This window comes from Trypanosoma cruzi, genomic scaffold, assembly GCF_000209065.1.
Source record: "Trypanosoma cruzi strain CL Brener 1047053516559 genomic scaffold, whole genome shotgun sequence".
NCBI classification, from domain to species: domain Eukaryota; phylum Euglenozoa; class Kinetoplastea; order Trypanosomatida; family Trypanosomatidae; genus Trypanosoma; species Trypanosoma cruzi.
In genome coordinates, this window is record NW_001849448.1 from 29,072 (window position 1) to 46,993 (window position 17,922).

General features: G+C 53.8%; 5 protein-coding genes and 3 pseudogenes across 5 annotated transcripts, besides 10 other annotated features; 7 read left to right on the plus strand and 1 right to left on the minus strand.

Annotated features, from left to right (window-relative positions):
• On the plus strand, nucleotides 1-356 carry Tc00.1047053507937.3 (trans-sialidase, putative; the record flags this gene model as incomplete). Its single annotated transcript, XM_803940.1, has 1 exon — nucleotides 1-356. A coding segment is annotated over one exon (356 nt), but the record flags the coding sequence as incomplete, so codon positions are not given.
• Nucleotides 1-17,922: a sequence feature (areas not merged during assembly with more than two copies in the genome that could not be assigned to a particular haplotype).
• Nucleotides 430-561: a sequence feature (T-rich).
• Nucleotides 1,840-1,869: a sequence feature (AT_rich).
• Tc00.1047053507937.6 lies at nucleotides 1,962-2,423 on the minus strand (annotated as a pseudogene).
• Nucleotides 2,422-3,222: a mobile genetic element.
• On the plus strand, nucleotides 4,030-4,638 carry Tc00.1047053507937.10 (mucin TcMUCII, putative; the record flags this gene model as incomplete). Its single annotated transcript, XM_803936.1, has 1 exon — nucleotides 4,030-4,638. The coding sequence occupies one exon, from the start codon at nucleotides 4,030-4,032 to the stop codon at nucleotides 4,636-4,638; it is 609 nt and encodes a 202-aa protein (XP_809029.1).
• Nucleotides 4,409-4,463: a microsatellite.
• Nucleotides 4,928-4,979: a sequence feature (T-rich).
• Nucleotides 5,027-5,124: a sequence feature (T-rich).
• On the plus strand, nucleotides 6,631-7,257 carry Tc00.1047053507937.14 (annotated as a pseudogene).
• Tc00.1047053507937.20 lies at nucleotides 7,797-9,050 on the plus strand (annotated as a pseudogene).
• Nucleotides 9,398-9,497: a sequence feature (T-rich).
• On the plus strand, nucleotides 13,324-13,647 carry Tc00.1047053507937.40 (elongation factor 1-gamma (EF-1-gamma), putative; the record flags this gene model as incomplete). Its single annotated transcript, XM_803937.1, has 1 exon — nucleotides 13,324-13,647. One exon carries the CDS (start codon nucleotides 13,324-13,326, stop codon nucleotides 13,645-13,647), a length of 324 nt encoding a protein of 107 aa, XP_809030.1.
• Nucleotides 13,910-14,683, plus strand: Tc00.1047053507937.50 (mucin-associated surface protein (MASP), putative; the record flags this gene model as incomplete). The annotated part of the gene is made up of 1 exon (XM_803938.1): nucleotides 13,910-14,683. The coding sequence occupies one exon, from the start codon at nucleotides 13,910-13,912 to the stop codon at nucleotides 14,681-14,683; it is 774 nt and encodes a 257-aa protein (XP_809031.1).
• Nucleotides 14,252-14,304: a sequence feature (GA-rich).
• Nucleotides 15,209-15,628, plus strand: Tc00.1047053507937.60 (surface protease GP63, putative; the record flags this gene model as incomplete). The annotated part of the gene is made up of 1 exon (XM_803939.1): nucleotides 15,209-15,628. The coding sequence occupies one exon, from the start codon at nucleotides 15,209-15,211 to the stop codon at nucleotides 15,626-15,628; it is 420 nt and encodes a 139-aa protein (XP_809032.1).
• Nucleotides 15,784-17,922: a mobile genetic element.

Here is a 17,922-nt window from a genome sequence, read left to right on the forward strand (position 1 = left end):
ATGGACAGCGTGTGGGAGATGCGCCATGTGAATTGAACAACACGGATTCGAAAGGAATCTCCCACTTCTACATTGGAGGGGATGGGGGCAGCGCAGGGAGCAAGGAAGACGTGCCTGTGACCGCGACGAATGTCCTGCTGTACAACCGCCCGTTGGATGACAATGAGATCCGCGTCCTCAACGCAAACAAAATTTCTATTCCAAAGCTGACAGATCTGAAAACATTGGCGGCAGGAGCAACGGGTGTCGGTGCCGCTCGCCACTTTGGGGCAAATGGTGATGGCAGCGCTGTTTGCGGAGGCGGACTGCTGCCGCTGCTGCTTCTGCTGGGACTGTGGGGGATTGCCGCTTCTTGAGGAGTGTGTGGTCTCGGCGTGGAACACCTCAGCACCGAATTACTTCCCCATGGGAACAAATTTCACTCATAAATCTTTTTTTGTTTTGCGTATTTTAAATTTATTTTAATGTTTGCTTCTTTTTGGTTGATTTCACTTTTTTTTTTTTACTTTCTTTTTTTTGCGTGTTTTTTTTTCTAATCTCCCATCCCTTTTTTTTGCTTTTGGGGGCAATCACTAAGGACGTTTTTCTTTTCTTTTCTACTCTTCCCTCTTTAATTGTTTCTTCTGCACTCTTCCTGTGAGGGTGCCGTGTGTTTCCGCCCAACTGCTCCACTCGCACACCCACCGACACGCTCATGACGACGGCCCTGTGCGCCTCGCCTGCTGCACGCATGAGGAGGGGCGGCGACGAACGGCGCGCTGAGGGAGCCGTGACGTGTGGGCGTGCGACGAGGGCCTGTGGGGCGGAGCGCACATTTCTTCCCTCTTGTTTTGTTTTCTTTTATTGCGGTCAGGGCGGGCAGACACCCGCAGCGCCACACACACAGCCACACCCTGCCGCCGTGTTTTTAAGATTTTTTTTTTGCGTGCATTTCACGCGCCGGCAGTCCCTTCGCTGTCGGCCTCGTGAGCATTTCTTTTCCCTCCTGATGATTTTTTCTTTTGCTGCGCTCACTCTCCCGATGGAGTGACGCGACTCCCGTTATGTCTGCGTGCTTCTCTCAGTCCCCACACACACGAGTGACTGTGCTCTGCGGGCCGCACTCACGCGCCGATGGGAGGGCTGAGGGGAGCAGCAACACGCAGATGACCCCGTGAAATATAAACGATGTGCGGACACACAGAGGGTCGGACGGTTGAAAGACATTTAAATATCTTTTAATTTTATTTTGCGGGCAAAATACATACAGACAGTTTGGTGTGGCCACACGGCAGCCGGCTGTCTCTTTTAAATTTGTGTGGAACAGTAATGGACGATTTCTTTTTATTTATAATTATTTTGTGTGATGGGGTTTGTGTAAGTTGAGGGGAAAGCTTTTTTTTGTTTTCAATAAATACTGTGTGAATTGCCGCTGCTTGGACTGCGGTGCAATCGTGAGTTTGAGCGGTCTTCTTCTTGTTGCTTCCGCCATGCGTCCCCGCTGTACATTTTGTGTGTCCCTCCACATACTCTGCTTCCTTTTCTCTGCTTCTTTGCTTTGTGTTTCTGCAGGCACACACACACACACACAAGATGCACATTGCAGTGGATTTGAATGCTTCTTTTGCAGTGCATGCTGGCAGTTGCGTGTGGCGGCTGTTGTCTTCCTCCGTGGCCATGAGGAGAAGGGAGGAGGGAGTGCGCAGCCCGCGTCACCTTTCCTGCGGGTGTGGAGCACCGCGTATGGGCAACAAAAGGAAGGAACAAGGGGAAGAAACACGTCACTCCTGACAGTGCGCGGCAGGCAACCATTGGGGAAAAACACAGGGATGCTGATTATTCCAATAGGGCAAAGGCAGCAAAAATAAATAAATAAAAGAAAATAAAAAAGCTTAAATTATTGACAAAACTCAGTGGGTAATGCTGGCAAGCTGCACAGTTATTGCTCCACGAAAAGCCGCAGTTCCACCCTCCCTCACACCTCAGCAGAGTGCCGCAGTGTCTCACAGCCCCAGAAGTAGAAGCAACAACACGCGAGACAGACACCCATGCACGGTGATGTCACCAATTTCGGCCATGGTCAACAAATCCGTGAAGTGCCCGTGCTCACAAGAACCGTTGCTCACAAGTGATGCTGCGTTGTGCTCCGATGGGATCTCTGGTTTCCCAGACGTTGTGCGCAAATAATCCTGTGCGGCATCACCGCCACCCGACACGTTATCACTCGTTCAGCATTTGCTAGGGCTGTGCTGGGCCCAGGCGTGGCTGTTGCACCATCCAAGGGCATTAGATCGCTGTTGCCGAGTGAATCGGGGCCGCTGCCCATGCCCACGGCGGTGGACGGCTCGTCGTCTCTCGCTGAACGTGCGTCTGGATCCGCTGCGCTGCCACTTTACTCCCCGGACAGCCGTGCTCTCTGTGGTGCCTCACCGCGCAGCTGCTGGCAGCCTTGCGTGCTCCTGCCGAGCGGAGTGTCCTGCCACTGAGCTTGGCCACAGACAGTTTTCAGTTCCCCGCCTGGCAGCAGCATCCCAATCGCCCACACGAATTCCTGCCGCCACAGACTCCCTCTCGGCGATGGAGTCACTCCGTCTTGGCTCGCTGGCGGCGCACGACGACGTCACCGGGGAGATTTGTACCGTGCCGCTTTCACTGGTGGATCGAGTTCGCACTGTTGGCTTCACATTTTCACCATGACACTGCGGAGCCCCACGCAAAGTGACAGCGGACGTTGATGCCATCATGGCACGATCCCTCCCGCAGGACTGCGTCAATGCCTGGCACGTGGGCCTCCTCACTGCAGTCAGGCGGCCGTACTGAAAGAAATTCCAGGAGGAAAAGAAGGGCACACACCGCGTGACGGGCGCCTGTCGGTGTGGCGGAACTCACTTCCTGGTGTTGACCCGGACATCGTGCTCGATCGGCGGACCTCCGCACAGGCGCGATGCGACTCCTGCCCGCTCTTCGACAGGCCCGCGCGCCCTGCGGATCACAAGTAACTCCCTGTGTCGGTGGTGCCGTCCCTTTCTTTACCGAGGAGACCGGCCCGCCTCTGCCTCCGCCGGAACCTCTTCCAGACGAGAACTCCGCAACATCTTGTCGACCAGCGAGCGGCGGATTGATGTCCTCCTGCCCAATCGGCTGCAGAGTGCGCCCGTTTGTCCGCAGCGTGACGGCACATGCCCGACGTGCTCGGCCTGGCGTTATAATAGTTTGACAGGCCTCACATGCGGATGCCACAATGGCGCCACCGTCTTCTTAGCAGGCACCTCGCGCGCTGGTCGCCACCGAAGTCGCAAGCATGCCAGTAGGCAAGGCACGCAGGAAGCACAAACGCGGACACTCGAGATGGACCAGGCCCTTCCGCCACCGCCTCCTCACAGACGTCGCGGGCTGCTGATTCCCCGAAGAACCACGGGAGACTCCGCTTCATCCACTGTGGTAATGTCCTGTCATTGACAATATGGATTGTGACTGTTTGGGACTGCTCCAGCCTGCACGACGGCCTGTTTGCGACGGCATACTTGACACTTTTGTACGGGGAACCCTTGCGCTATTTGCTCATTCCGGCGCGAGAAAAACAATATAAAAAGTTATTTTGTGATGAATATTGGCTGCACTTCCCGTGGACCAACAATCCGCGTGGTGTGCGGGGATCGCTCCTTCTTTTATTGTTACTTTGCTTTTGTGTTGCTGTGTGCGCCGCACCTCCTCTTGTGTGTGTGTGTACCCTCCGTGAGGGGTGCCGACACGACGGACCGCTCTCGCCGTATGTGCATGCGGTGGAGCCTTGTGTGCCGCTCCTGTTTGCTTCTCCCTCCTCCATCTGTGTGTTGTTGTTGCGGCAGGGCTGTGTGTGTGTGTGCCTGCTGCTGTGGATTGGAGTGTGTGTCGTGCGTGGTGTGCGGCGTACGATGCATGCCTGGCTGCTGCCCTCTCCTCATGTGGTGTGCCCTCTGTGTGTGTCTGCCGCACCTCTCGTCTCCCTGTTGCTCTCCATGTCCCTCACTGTGCAGATCAGCTCCACACCACTGAACGACCACACTCACGATGATGACGTGCCGTCTGCTGTGCGCCCTGTTGGTGCTCGCCCTGTGCTGCTGCCCGTCCGTGTGCGTGGCAACAAGTGAAGGTGAAGCTGGTGAACCTGGTTTAAAGGATGACGAGAAAGGGCAACAAGGTCAGGTAACGGATCAGCAGAGTGCAACTTCTCCTTCGCCACCGAGTGGAGAGGAGGAGGAAGAGAAAGAGGAACAGAAACCAAGTACGTCGACTCATACGTCACAGGAAACGGCTAAAGCAACCGGAACGCCACAGTCAGAAAGTAGTTCCAATAATACAAAGGATCAAGATCATGGTCAATCCACTAAGGAACAGACGGAAAATACGAACACTAACACTTCAAATGAACAACATAAGGAATCAAATGCACCAACCACGACCACCACAAAGGCACCGACCACTACGACCACCACGACCACCACTGCACCAGAGGCACCAAGTAATACGGTCATAAATGCAGAGGCGCCAACTACAACAACCACCACCCGTGCACCGTCACTTCTTCGCGAAATTGACGGCAGCCTCAGCAGCTCTGCGTGGGTGTGTGCCCCGCTGCTGCTCGCCGTATCCGCGCTGGCGTGCACCACTCTGGGCTGAAGAGGTGTGTGTGGGCTGTGCGTGCCAGCACTCAACCACGGGGATTTGTGTGTGTCTACTGTGGTCCGATGTAAATAAATAATAGAAAATTATGATCTTCTGTTCTGTTCCATTTGCTTCTGCTGCGCTGCTGTGTGCTCTGCGTTGTTGATCCCTTTATCCGTCACGTTGAGCGCATCGCAGACACACTAGTACGCACGAGACGCCCACAGCTTTTTGCGTGGACGCATGTCTGTGTGTGGATGCATGTACGCTGGAGTCATCTGTTGCAGCTGTTTTTTTGTGTGTGTTTTTTGTTTTTACTTTTTCTTTTTTACTTTCTTTTTTTTTGTTACTTTTTTGGTGTGTTCATTTTCCCTGTTTTCTACTTCCTTCGGGGCGTTGTGAGTTTTTTTCATTTTTTTAATGGTTTATTTTCTTTAATTTTTTAAATTTCTTTTGTTTCCTAATCTTTTGCTCCACCATCTTTTCTTTTTTTTTGCTTTTGGGGCAATCACTAAGGACTTTTTTTCTTTTCTACTCTTCCCTCTTTAATTGTTTCTTCCGCACTCTTCCTGTGAGGGGTGCCGTGTGTTTCCCGCCCAACTGCTCCACTCGCACACCCACCGACACGCTCATGACGACGGCCCTGTGCGCCTCGCCTGCTGCACGCATGAGGAGGGGCCGCGACGAACGGCGCGCTGAGGGAGCCGTGACGTGTGGGCGTGCGACGAGGGCCTGTGGGGCGGAGCACACATTTCTTCCCTCTTGTTTTGTTTTTGCGGCGAGGGCGGGCAGACACCCGCAGCGCCACACACACAGCCACACCCTGCCGCCGTGTTTTTAAGATTTCTTTTTTTTTTTGCTGCGCTCACTCTCCCGATGGAGTGACGCGACCGCCGTCGTGTCTGCGTGCTTCTCTCAGTCCCCACACACGAGTGACTGTGCTCTGCGGGCCGCACTCACGCGCCGATGGGAGGGCTGAGGGGAGCAGCAACACGTAGATGACCCCATGAAATATGAACGATGTGCGGACACACAGAGGGTCGGACGGTTGAAAGACATTTAAATATCTTTTAATTTTCTTTTGCAGGAAAAATATATACAGACAGTTTGGTGTGGCCACACGGCAGCCGGCTGATTTTTTAAATTTGTGTGGAACAGTAATGGACGATTTCTTTTTATTTATAATTATTTTGTGTGATGGGGTTTGTGTAAGTTGAAGGGGAAAGTTTTTTTTTTGTTTTCAATAAATCTTGTGTGAATTGCCGCTGCTTGGGCTGCGGTGCAATCGTGAGTTTGCGCGGTCTTCTTCTTGTTGCTTCCGCCACGCACCTCCGCTGTACATTTTGTGCGTCCCTCCACATACTCTTCTCCTTTTCTCTGCTTCTTTGCTTTGTGTTTCTGCAGGCACACACACACAAGATGCAAATTGCAGTGGATTTGAATGCTTCTTTTGCAGTGCATGCTGGCAGTTGCGTGTGGCGGCTGTTGTCTTCCTCCGTGGCCATGATGAGAAGGGAGGGAGTGTGCACCCCGAGTCTCCTTTCCTGCGGGTGTTTTCCACCACGTGTGACTGCGTTGAGTTGGTCTCCGTGTCCCATTGATGGCGGGATGGCTGAAAATTTTGGTGCCGCGTCATGGATGGATGAGGGTCCACTGTCGCGTGTGGCTGGTGTGGTGGGTGCTCGCTCCGTATGCGTTGTGTGGTGGCCGCGGGTTTTTTGCCATTTCCCGTTGGCTGTGGGAATGAGCTGGGAGGAGATGGTGGTGGATGTCTTCTCCTCCTGCATGGTGGGCGGCTGCTGGCGTTGTGTGCCTTTCCTGCGTGGATGCCGTCTCGTGGTGTGTGAACTGTGCGGCTGGTCCTGCTGCCCTCTCCGCATGTTGTCTGCTCTCTCTCTCTGTATTCGCTGTGCCCCGTCCCTCTCCCTCTTGTTGCGTTCTTTTTCTTCTGTACCACCGATCAGTTCACTGACTCCAGCGACTCCACTACGGGTGACGATGGCTGCGATGATGACGGTGCGGCGCCGTGTTGGTCCTTGCGCTCTTGTGCTGCTGCTGCTCGTCCGTGTGCGTGACGGCGACAGGAGACGGTAATAATGATGACAGCAGTCCTCCCAGCCCTGAGCTAGGGAAACCAGATCCTACAAAAAATATGCCTGGTGCATTACAGCCAGAGGGTGGGGAGACCGGTGGGCCACAGACAGAGAGTGGGAGAGACAGGGAGGAAGGTGTAAGAAGTCAAGGACCTTCTTTGCCAACGGAAGCCGGCACAGCCATCACTGGACAGACACGAGTTCCGCCAGAGTCACTGAGTTCGGCTAACGATAATCCAGAGCCACGAGGTTTGGCAACTCAGTCTCCACACACACACAAGGCGCGACCGGTATGTCAGATGCACAAAATAAAAGGCGCAGTAAAATACACAAGTTGATGGGAGTCATAAAGCAGAGATACAAAAACCAGAAGCTCAAAATGTCTAATGTAAATACAACAACTACAGAGGCGCCAACTACGACGACCACCCGCGCACCGTCACCTCTTCGTGAAAGCGACGGCAGCCTCAGCAGCTCTGCGTGGGTGTGTGCCCCGCTGCTGCTCGCCGCATCCGCGCTGGCGTACACCACTGTGGGCTGAAGAGGTGTGTGCGGGCTGTGCGTGCCAGCACTCAGCCACGGGGATTTGTGTGTCTACTGTGGTCCGATGTAAATAAATAATAGAAAATTATGATCTTCTGTTCTGTTCCATTTGCTTCTGCTGCGCTGCTGTGTGCTCTGCGTTGTTGATCCCTTTATCCGTCACGTTGAGCGCATCGCAGACACACTAGTACGCACGAGACGCCCACAGCTTTTTGCGTTGACGCATGTCTATTTGTGAGTGCATGTGTGCTGGAACTATTCGATGCGGTTTCTTGTTTTTTTTACTGTTTTAGTTTATTGCTGCTTGTTTACTCTTTTTTTAATTTTATGTGTAGTTTTGGTTTGCAGGGCGGTGTGTGGTTTTTGAAATTGCACGGATATCACGTGTCTCATGGTGTGCGCGCTGCTACTGCGCTGCTGCTTTTTGCTTTGCAGTGGCTGTGTGACTTATAGCTGCCGTGTCTTTTCCTTTTGCTTTCACTCTGCGTTGACGTGGCGTTAGTTTGTGCTGAAGGCCACACGCAAGTGACAGGAGTGATGGCGATGATGACTGGCCGTGTGCTGCTGGTGTGTGTCCTCTGCGTGCTGTGGTGCGGTGCCGGCGGTGGGGTTTATGCAAGGGATCGTGACAACAACGCAGTGGATGGCTGCTTGGTGTCTGGAGGTTTTGGAGCCAAAAAATCGTATGTGAAGAGCGGCCGTGAGAAAACTGCGCTCACGCTGCCTTTGCGGTCCATGTTGCCCATCCCCGCCATACAAGCCGAGGAAGAGCAAGAAGCACGTGAGTCAGAGGAAGGGACCACTTTGGGTTCAGTTGCGACTATAGGTCCGGGTTCTGTTTCTGGTGGAGGTCACGGTACTGTTGTTCCTGGAGGTGCTGTCGATTCCGGTGGTGGGCCCAATTTGAAATCATCTTCTGTTGATACGACTGTAACTCACGGTGGTGGCGGCGCGGGTTCTACAGGTGACCCTTCATCCACTTCGCAGGGTAATTCCCAAGAAAGAGCTTTGCCAGAAGTAGGACCAAAGCCTCAACAGTCTTCATTGCTTGAAGAAAAGGCGGCAGTGGTAAACCCCGCTGTAGTGGAGCCAACAAAAAATTCTGCTCCAGCAGGGGGTGGAAGAGTTGAAAACGACGCCCAGTCGCGTGCGGATGGTCAACCCCGCTTAGACGAATCAACCAAAGGAAAAGGGAATTTGGACCCCACCGAAGCAAGAGCATTACCAGGGGACACAAATCAAACACTGCAGGGCGGTGAGAAGGCCGTACCCGACGTATCTAAAGCAACAGAGCCGGAGCCCAAAACTCAACAACAAACAGAACCTTCAGAGGATAAGAATGACAGTCACAACACGCATGCATCCACAAAATCACCTGATGTGCCAAAAGGAAACAATGCGAAGGAAGGAAACAACGAGGATCCTTCACACACACCAGTTACACCGCAGAGTACATCAACTAGCAGCTGTGTCACCTTCAACTGGAACTCCTACATCCAACGAGGAAAAATCCGCAGTAACGAAGAAAACTGAGGATCCTCAACTCTCAGATACTTCAGAGACAGAAAAACGCCAAACTGGCGATAATGAAAAGGTTGACGACAGCGACAGCAGCACCACAATGAGTGAGGCAGCACCACAAACAGCAATAACAATTACCGCCGCCCAAACAAATCATACGGTGACGACTGGCGACAGCGACGGCAGCACCGCGGCCTCCCACACCATTTCCCCTCTTTTGCTTCTTCTTGTTGCGTGTGCGGCTGCTGCGGTGGTGGTGGCCGCGTGAGAGTGAGGGAGAGAGAGCCATGCACCGCCCGCACACACACTCGTCCTTCTCTCTCTGTGTGTGTGTGTCCCCTTGCATGGACTCTCGCCCTCACCTCACCCCACGAAGCACACACAATAATGTGCCCATTGTATATATGCATGCACGCCCATGCAGCCCGTTGGTGCTCTCTTTTGCAGCACACGCACCGCTGCCGTCCTGCCTGGCTGCATGGGCGGAGCACCGTAACTGTTTCTGTTTTGTTTTTATTGCATTGAGTGGGCGACCTCTCTCTCTCTCCCTCTGTGTGTGTGTTTTGCTTTACGGGAGCAATGAGAGTGTGTGTGCGCTGGTTGCCCCACGCTTCGGCTTTTTGTTTTGTTTTTTTATTGTTTTTTTTTTTGCAATTTTTTAAATTTATTTCGTGTTTGTTTCAAAATTCTTTTTTCGTTTTTTGTTTGTTTGTTTTTCCAACGTCCCCACATCCCTTTTTTTGCTTTTGGGGGCAATCACTATGGACGTCATTTTTTCTTTTCTACTCTTCCCTCTTTAATTTTTTTTTCCGCGCTCTCCCTGTGAGGGGTGCCGTGTGTTTCCGCCCAACTGCTCCACTCGCACACCCACCGACACGCTCATGACGACGGCCCTGTGCGCCTCGCCTGCTGCACGCATGAGGAGGGGCCGCGACGAACGGCGCGCTGAGGGGCTGCGACGTGTGGGCGTGCGACGAGGGCCTGTGGGGCGGAGCGCACATTTCTTCCCTCCTGTTTTGTTTTCTTTTTTGCGGCCAGGGCGGGCAGACACCCGCAGCGCCACACACACAGCCACACCCTGCCGCCGTGTTTTTAAGATTTCTTTTTTTTTTTTCTGCGCTCACTCTCCCGATGGAGTGACGCGACTCCCGTCGTGTCTGCGTGCTTCTCTCAGTCCCCACACACACGAGTGACTGTGCTCTGCGGGCCGCACTCACGCGCCGATGGGAGGGCTGAGGGGAGCAGCAACACGCAGATGACCCCGTGAAATATAAACGATGTGCGGACACACAGAGGGTCGGACGGTTGAAAGACATTTAAATATCTTTTAATTTTATTTTGCGGGCAAAATACATACAGACAGTTTGGTGCGGCCACACGGCAGCCGGCTGCTTTTTTAATTTGTGTGGAACAGTAATGGACGATTTCTTTTTATTTGTAATTATTTTGTGTGATGGGGTTTGTGTAAGTTGAGGGGAAAGTTTTTTTTTTGTTTTCAATAAATCTTGTGTGAATTGCCGCTGCTTGGGCTGCGGTGCAATCGTGAGTTTGCGCGGTCTTCTTCTTGTTGCTTCCGCCATGCGTCCCCGCTGTACATTTTGTGCGTCCCTCCACATACTCTGCCTCCATTTCTTTACTTCTTTGCTTTGTGTTTCTGCAGGCACACACAACCACACACACACAAGATGCAAATTGCAGTGGATTTGAATGCTTCTTTTGCAGTGCATGCTGGCAGTTGCGTGTGGCGGCTGTTGTCTTCTTCCGTGGCCATGAGGAGAAGGGAGGAGGAGTGCGCAGCCCGCGTCTCCTTTTCTGCGGGTGTGGAGCACCGCGTGTGACTGCGTTGAGTTGGTCTCCGTGTCCCATTGATGGCGGGATGGCTGAAATTTTGGTGCCGCGTCATGGATGGATGAGGGTCCACTGTCGCGTGTGCCTGGTGTGGTGGGTGCTCGCTCCGTGTGCGTTGTGTGGTGGCCGCGGGTTTTGGCCATTTCCCGTTGGCTGTGGGAATGAGCTGGGGGGAGATGGTGGTGGATGTCCTCTCCTCCTGCATGGTGGATGGCTGCTGGCGTTGTGTGCTTTTCTTGCGTGGATGCCGTCTCGTGGTGTGTGAACTGTGCGGCTGGTCCTGCTGCCCTCTCCGCATGTTGTCTGCTCTCTCTCGCTGTATCCGCTGCACTCCGTCCCTCTCCCTCTTGTTGTATTCTTTTTCTTCTTTCTCACCGATCAGCTGACTGGCTCCAGCGACTCCACCACGGGTGACGATGACTGCGATGATGACGGTGCGGCGCCGCGTTGGTCGTTGCGCTCTTGTGCTGCTGCTGCTCGTCCGTGTGCGTGACGACTGCTGGGAGTCCTGGAGATGCATCTGGTGATGCGGATGCGGTGGTAGTGCCGGTGAATGTGTCGTGTGCTCCGAGTGACGGCGGCCTGAGCTATCGCGTGCATGTGTGCATGTGTGGGTGGAAGAAGTGTTCTGCTGCCAGTGCCGAGGCTGAGTGTGAGAATTATACCTTTAGTGGCTTTGGTGTGCGCATGCATGGCAGGAATGGTGAGCTGGGTGCTGTGCGCCATGTGGCCAATGCGGTGCACACGTGTAGCAGCTGTGCAAGGAGAAAGGGGCCACCGTTGCCTTCACGATGAATGTGACGACGCATAAATACGCCGGCCCTTATGAATTGTGGTGGCGTCAATTTCCCCGATGGAACCATCCATCCGCCTGCACGGAGCAGCGATGCTGACCGGACGGGCATCTGTCAGTTGCCGCCACCCCGTGAAGGGAAGGATGACACAAAATCTGGCGGACAACTGCGCCGCAAGTTAATGCTGAGCCGTCACGTCAGCACGAGGATTGGCGACAGTCTGCGGCGGCTGACGGACCCAACACCGTCGATCGGAGTCCCGCATCCAACACGGCGACCAACACGTCCGAGACGAGGCCTGAGTTTGCCAGCAATCCGAACTAAGTGATGGTCCCGAATGCATCCAAGAAGAGGCCTTCCTTTGCCAACGGTCCGAGAATAGTAGTGGAGTCGAATGCATCGGGGATCATGTCTGTCACTTGTGGCGGCAGGGAACACGTTGCTGCGGATAACACGGACGAGGTGAGTGAGCGCAACGCCACCGGACACACATCTCTCGTTTTATAAAATGGCGTTGCAGGCAGTGGATTTGTTGCTGAGGGTGATGCGGACGGATTGACTCAAAGCAATGCCTCTGGACACGGGAACCCCAATTACGAGAATTCAACGCGCAGTATTCCGGGAGCGGTGTGAGTCTACACGACTGCTTCGCCCTGCTCAACGACGCGAAATTGAGACTGCGAGAGTTAACTGTTGACGGCACTGTGCGTGTGTGCGTGTATTGGGTGTTGCCGCTTCTTCTGGGACTGTGTGGAGTTGTGGCGGTATTGTGAGCCGAAGAGTGTGGCATTGCGACTTCTCACGGAGAACATGTGCCGCGTTCTCTGCGTGTATTCTTTTCGGTTTCTTTTTGTTTTTTTTTGCTGTTGTCTTCCTGGAATGATAAGCATCCTTGCTGTTCCTTTATTTAATGGTCGGTTGCCGCACACCGCCATGTGTGACGTGTTTCCCCCTTTTGTTTTCATTTGCTGCCCACACGCGTTTCCGGCCCTGCGGCTGTACGTCCCACGGACTGCACGAAAGGAGGATTGGAGGAACAGGCCGGATGCCGCATGACGTGTGAAGGGTGTTGTGTGGGCTGGTGGAAGAGTAGGATCTCTTTTATTTATTTTAATTCCGCTTCTTTTTTGTTGGTGCGGGCAATATGTATATACGCGATCACACGGTTGGTCGTATTGTGATGCTCAGTCCATGAAATAAAAGTCCCGCCAAATCAATTTTTACTTCATTTTTTTCTTTTAATTTTGGGAGTTATACCGGACCCTCATCTTTTTTTTGTTTCCTTAAATCCCTGCGGTCTGTTTCTCTAGTTACCGTATCTGCTGTCGCTTTGTGTCTCCGTGTCCCTTTGAGTGTCCCTCTGCTGGCTGTGCTGTTGGCATGCCCCCACTTCTTCTTTCTTCTTTCCTGCTAGAGGCACTGATGGTCCGCGACGACGATTTTTTGTGCTCCCCTTTGCGATGGCAGGAGGGTGACTGGGCGGCGGCCTGCTGAGTGCACATGGAGGGAACGGATGGTGTGCGCCGTCCCTCACTGTGGGTGTGGGACGCCAATCCGTCGGGGAAGGGAGAAGTGAAGGACTGTGCTCTGGACTAGGATGCGCTCCGTCCCTTTTTCCCTGCGGTTGTGTGTGTGCTGTGCGCATGGATCTTTCTTGCAGTGCGACGTGGATCGCGTTGCTTTTGCATGTGCCCTTGTGCGCGTGCTGTGCGTTGGGTTTCTCTTCCCCATGACACCGCCCTTGTGTGCGGGTGAGTGGAGGGAGCGGAGATGTCTGAGGGTGGCCGTTGTTTTCGTACATTTGCGTTTTCCACACACGTGGCACCACTCGGCAGCCTCTTGCAGCACCAGGCCGTGGATTGAGAGGATGGGTCTGCTCCAAGCACAATAAAGACAACGAGATGCAGTGCATGACGGCCAACCTGAACTGCGGGTGGATCCGGCGCATGGAGCACGTGCGACAGTACGCGTTGGGTGTTGCGCTCATGATTTTGGAGGAGAGGCGGCACGACATTGTGGCGCTGTGTGTGTTGTGTGGCGGTGGCATGCCGGCGATTGTGAGGGACGTGGAGGACACGGAGCTGCTTGACTGGGAAGAGGTGGCTTACGTTGCGGCGCAGCGGGAGCGCATGACGGCTGCGTGCGGTGGGAGGACCCGACGATCCCGAGGCCTGTGCTGGAGGGGCGTGTGTTCAAGTGAGCGTGGCGTGCCTGTGAGGGCCTGAGGAGAGAGAATAACGGTAATAGTGACTGTGGGAGTGTGAGGAACGGTGCACGGCGAGGATTAATTCTTTCGTTTTTTGATTGCTGTTGTTTGTGTGTGTTTTGATTGTTGTTGAACGGCGCCCACCCAATTGTTGTTGTGGTGCGTGAATCTCATTGCTGGATAGGACGGTGCGTGGCTGTGTGACTTGTCTTTTTTTGTTTTCACTCTGCGTTGACGTGTTGTTAGTTTGTGCTGAAGGCTGCACGCAAGTGACAGGAGTGATGGCGATGATGACTGGCCGTGTGCTGCTGGTGTGTGCCCTCTGCGTGCTGTGGTGTGGTGCCTGCTGTGGTGGATGTTCTGAAAAACCTCCAGTTCCTCCAGCTTCTCCGTCCAGTAAAGACAAGGATCCTCCAGAAGTCGAAGAGACCACAGGTCTCGCTGCAGGAGATGACCAAAGCGGTAAACAGAAAGCGCCACAAGCAGCAGCACCAACGGCGCCAGAATCACAGGAAGTGCCAGCGAAATCGTCACAGGCACCACAACCCGAAGGAATAGTATCAGAAACAACAAATACAACGAAGGACAACAACGATCAAAAAGAAGAAGGTGGTAAAAAGGGGGAAAAAGAAAAGGGGGCAGAGGAAGAGGAAGAGGAAGAGGAAGAGGAAGAGGATGGTGCGAAAGAAAACGGGGAGACAAAGAAAGAAGAAGCTGTTACCGGCACCACAGAGGGGACCTCAGCAGGCGGTCAAGAGCAGCGAAGTTTATCTTCTGGTGCGGAGGGAGCATCGAATATAACAAATCCCAACAGCACACAAACAACTGGAGACGATGACCCAGCAGCTGATGTTGCAGGGACAGCAGAGGGAAAACAAAGTGAAAATGAAGATGCCAATCCGAAAGAAACACCATTGACGGCCGCAGCCATGAAAAATGGCACAGCGACGCCTGGTGACAGTGACAGCAGCACCGCGGTCTCCCACACCACCTCCCCTCTTTTGCTTCTTCTTGTTGCTGCGTGTGCGGCTGCTGCTGCGGTGGTGGCCGCGTGAGAGTGAGGGAGAGAGAGCCGTGCACCGCCCGCACACACACTCGTCCTTCTCTCTCTCTGTGTGTGTCCCCTTGCATGGACTCTCGCCCTCACCTCACCCCACGAGGCACACAATAATGTGCCCATTGTATATATGCATGCACGCCCATGCAGCCCGTTGGTGCTCTCTTTTGCAGCACACGCACCGCTGCCGTCCTGCCTGGCTGCATGGGCGGAGCACCGTAACTGTTTCTGTTTTGTTTTTATTGCATTGAGTGGGCGACCTCTCTCTCTCTCCCTCTGTGTGTGTGTTTTGCTTTACGGGAGCAATGAGAGTGTGTGCGCTGGTCGTCCCACGCTTAGGCTTTTTATTGCTGTAATTGTCTTGTGGTTGAGTGCACCCATTACTTTTTTTTTTTTTGATTGGCAGTTTGCTTTGAGTGCGTAAGTCTAAATTCGCTTTTTGTATTTTTTCTTTTTTCTTTTGAGGTATTGTGAGTGTTTCTTACTCTTGTCAAGCCATGAAGTATTTTCTGTTACGTGCAGCATGCGTCAGTTGATCCACGTCACTTCACGGTCTGCAGTGCTGTTGGTGCTTCTGGTTGTGATGATGTTTGTGATGTGTTGTGCTGGCGGGTGCTTTGCTGCCAGCTTGACGTACTCCTGCTCCTCTGACAAGGCGATGCGTGCGGACAGGGCGATGTCGGTCCTGGCTGTGGTGAGGGACGTGCCTTTTGGATCTGAGGGTGCGTCGCAGACATGCACCGTCATTGGGAGGAATGGATGGGCGCCCACCCGCATCGATGTGTCGACAAGGGACCTGGATGGCACCAGGAAGTATTGCAGCTCGGAGCGGTATTGTACAATGAATTCATTGTTGGCAATTGCGAGTGTGAAGGTGACGTTTTTCTATGCTGAGGAAAGGGAAATATTTGTTTCGTTATACCTTGCAGCCACTGTCCGTTAATGGCCTGCGGGCTGTCCGTAGCGACGTGGCCAGTTTTTCCCTCTTGAACGGTGCTGTCGTGCGAGAGGTGATGTTTCCAAATAGTCGGATGCTCAGTTGTCGAGGACGGGGGCATTCCCACTGCGTGTGCGGCACGGCCTCCCGTGGATTGTCGGGGGCTCAGCGGCTGATGGGGGTTGCAGCAGAGGAGTGGCTGAAGGGCTACGGCTGTCATTGGAGCCTGCAGAGGTGCGTTGTCCGTTTTTTGCTCGTTGATACGCCTGACATTTTCGGTAGTGACCTGCGCGTGAGGCACTTGTTGGGAAGACCGTGGAGCTGTCGCAGGATCCACATGTGAGGCCTTCTGCGACGAGTGGAGTGCCAGGGTTAGTGCGTCGGGCGTGTGCCTTAATACTGTGGACGGAAGAGAAGACGCTGCCGCAGCTTGGGCAGGGCGACGTTGATCTGCTGCTCGTCGTTCTACGAGGAGGTGCCGTGGACACGCCAGGTGGAGGTTCCGGAGGAGGTCGGGGCGGTCCTGCCTCTTCAGTGTGAGGAAGGGACGGCAGCACCGACACAGAGGGTTGCCTGTGATCTGCAGGGCGCGTGCCGGTCTGCCGAGGAGTGGGCAGGAGTCGCATTGTATCTGCGCGAAGTCGTGATTCGATGCCCGATGTCTGCCGGCACACCAGGAAGACAGCCCTCGCCACACCAACGAGCGCCTGGCGTGCGGTGTGTGCGAATTCTTCTTCCTCCTGGAATTCCTTCCAGTACAACCTCTTGACGGCGGCAAGGAATTCCACGTGCCAGATCGGGACGCCTCATTGCTGCAGGGATCGTGCAATCGTGGCTTCTTCGTCAGCGGCCTCATTGCGTGGGGCGCTGCAGTGCGATGGGGGAAATATGAGGTGTGCGGGGTGAACTCGCTTCACCAAGGAAAGCAGCATAACCCAAATCTCTTCAGCAACGCAGTCACGCACGGCCAGTGGGGCAGCGCGGAGTGCCTCAGTTGCCGACAGGGAGTCGGTTGGCACCGGGGTTTGTGTGGACGATTGGGATGTTTCCAGACTAGGAGGTATGAGATGTCTAAAGCCAATTTTCAGTGACAAGGCTCTCTGCTCCCTATGAGCGTGCGAGTATGCCGGCTGCTGCACGATGGACCTCCACAGGGAGACCATTTGTCTTTGTGGGGCTGTATAATGGTGCAGCGGATCCAGATGCGAGTGCAGCGAGTGATGAAGAACCGTCTGTCCATAATTCAAAATTATAATCTTCTAGAGAGGAGTAAAGGGAATTAAAAGCCGTGCGCTTGACATCGTCAGAGGCGTCGTTGGCAAAGGGTGGCCGATAAAATTTCACGTTATTGCAGCCCGCAGCGTCTCAGGGAATAATTCGATGTTGGGTAATAGGAGGAGCGTGATTGTGGTTGTGTGGTATCCCAATAGTGCCACATACACATTCTAATCCATTAATAACGGCATCTCTCGGAAGTGGGATTGATGTCGCCGCTTTCCCATGCATGGACAGCGGCACAGGTTCCGAGTAGATAAGGGAGCGCAAATCCTCGTGATCATGGAGGCGTATATAGCGTTTGTGTTGTGTGATTGCACGGAGCCAGAGTATCCTCCGGAGCGGGAGAAGATTGGCTTCCAATTAGACAGATGTATCTTCCGTTGGTGCACTAATGCCAAGGTGTGTTTTACAACTGTTGCGGTACAGTACTTCCATATTATGGAGGCAGATGTAGGCGAGGCATGGGACAATTGCATCGCCAGAATACAGTTACACACCATGACCGTATCCAATCGAAAAGGATTGCGTATTGTGATGGAACGCACCAGCCTGTGCAACCGGCCGCAATTGGTAGCGGCGTGGCGTTGTCTGCTTTGCAGCGGTGGAAGCGTGCGGACCAGAATTAAGAAGTCGATCGAACGTGGTGTCGAGTAAGCGCACTGGGCGTGACTGAATACGCAGGTTCCTATTGCCAGGATGGAGATCGACCATTTCCTTGTCAGACCGTGTGTGTGAAGAGGTGTGGAATAGAGCAGCTTCGCTCTTATCATCGTTGATTTTGAGGTTGTGCTCGGCAGCCCATGTCGTTATACGTGACAGGGCGGGTTGCATTGCCGCAGCACATGCATGGATGCCCGCACCTGAGGCAACAAGTATGTGTTCGTCAGCGCACATGAGTGCGGAGGCGGAATAGATGTTGTCCATGCGCCGCGGCAGATCATCCACACAGTGGAGGAAGAGCTGGGTCCCGGGACGCTGCCTTGTGGTGCTCCAGTTGAGGCGAGTTGTTTCTGGGAGTGCTG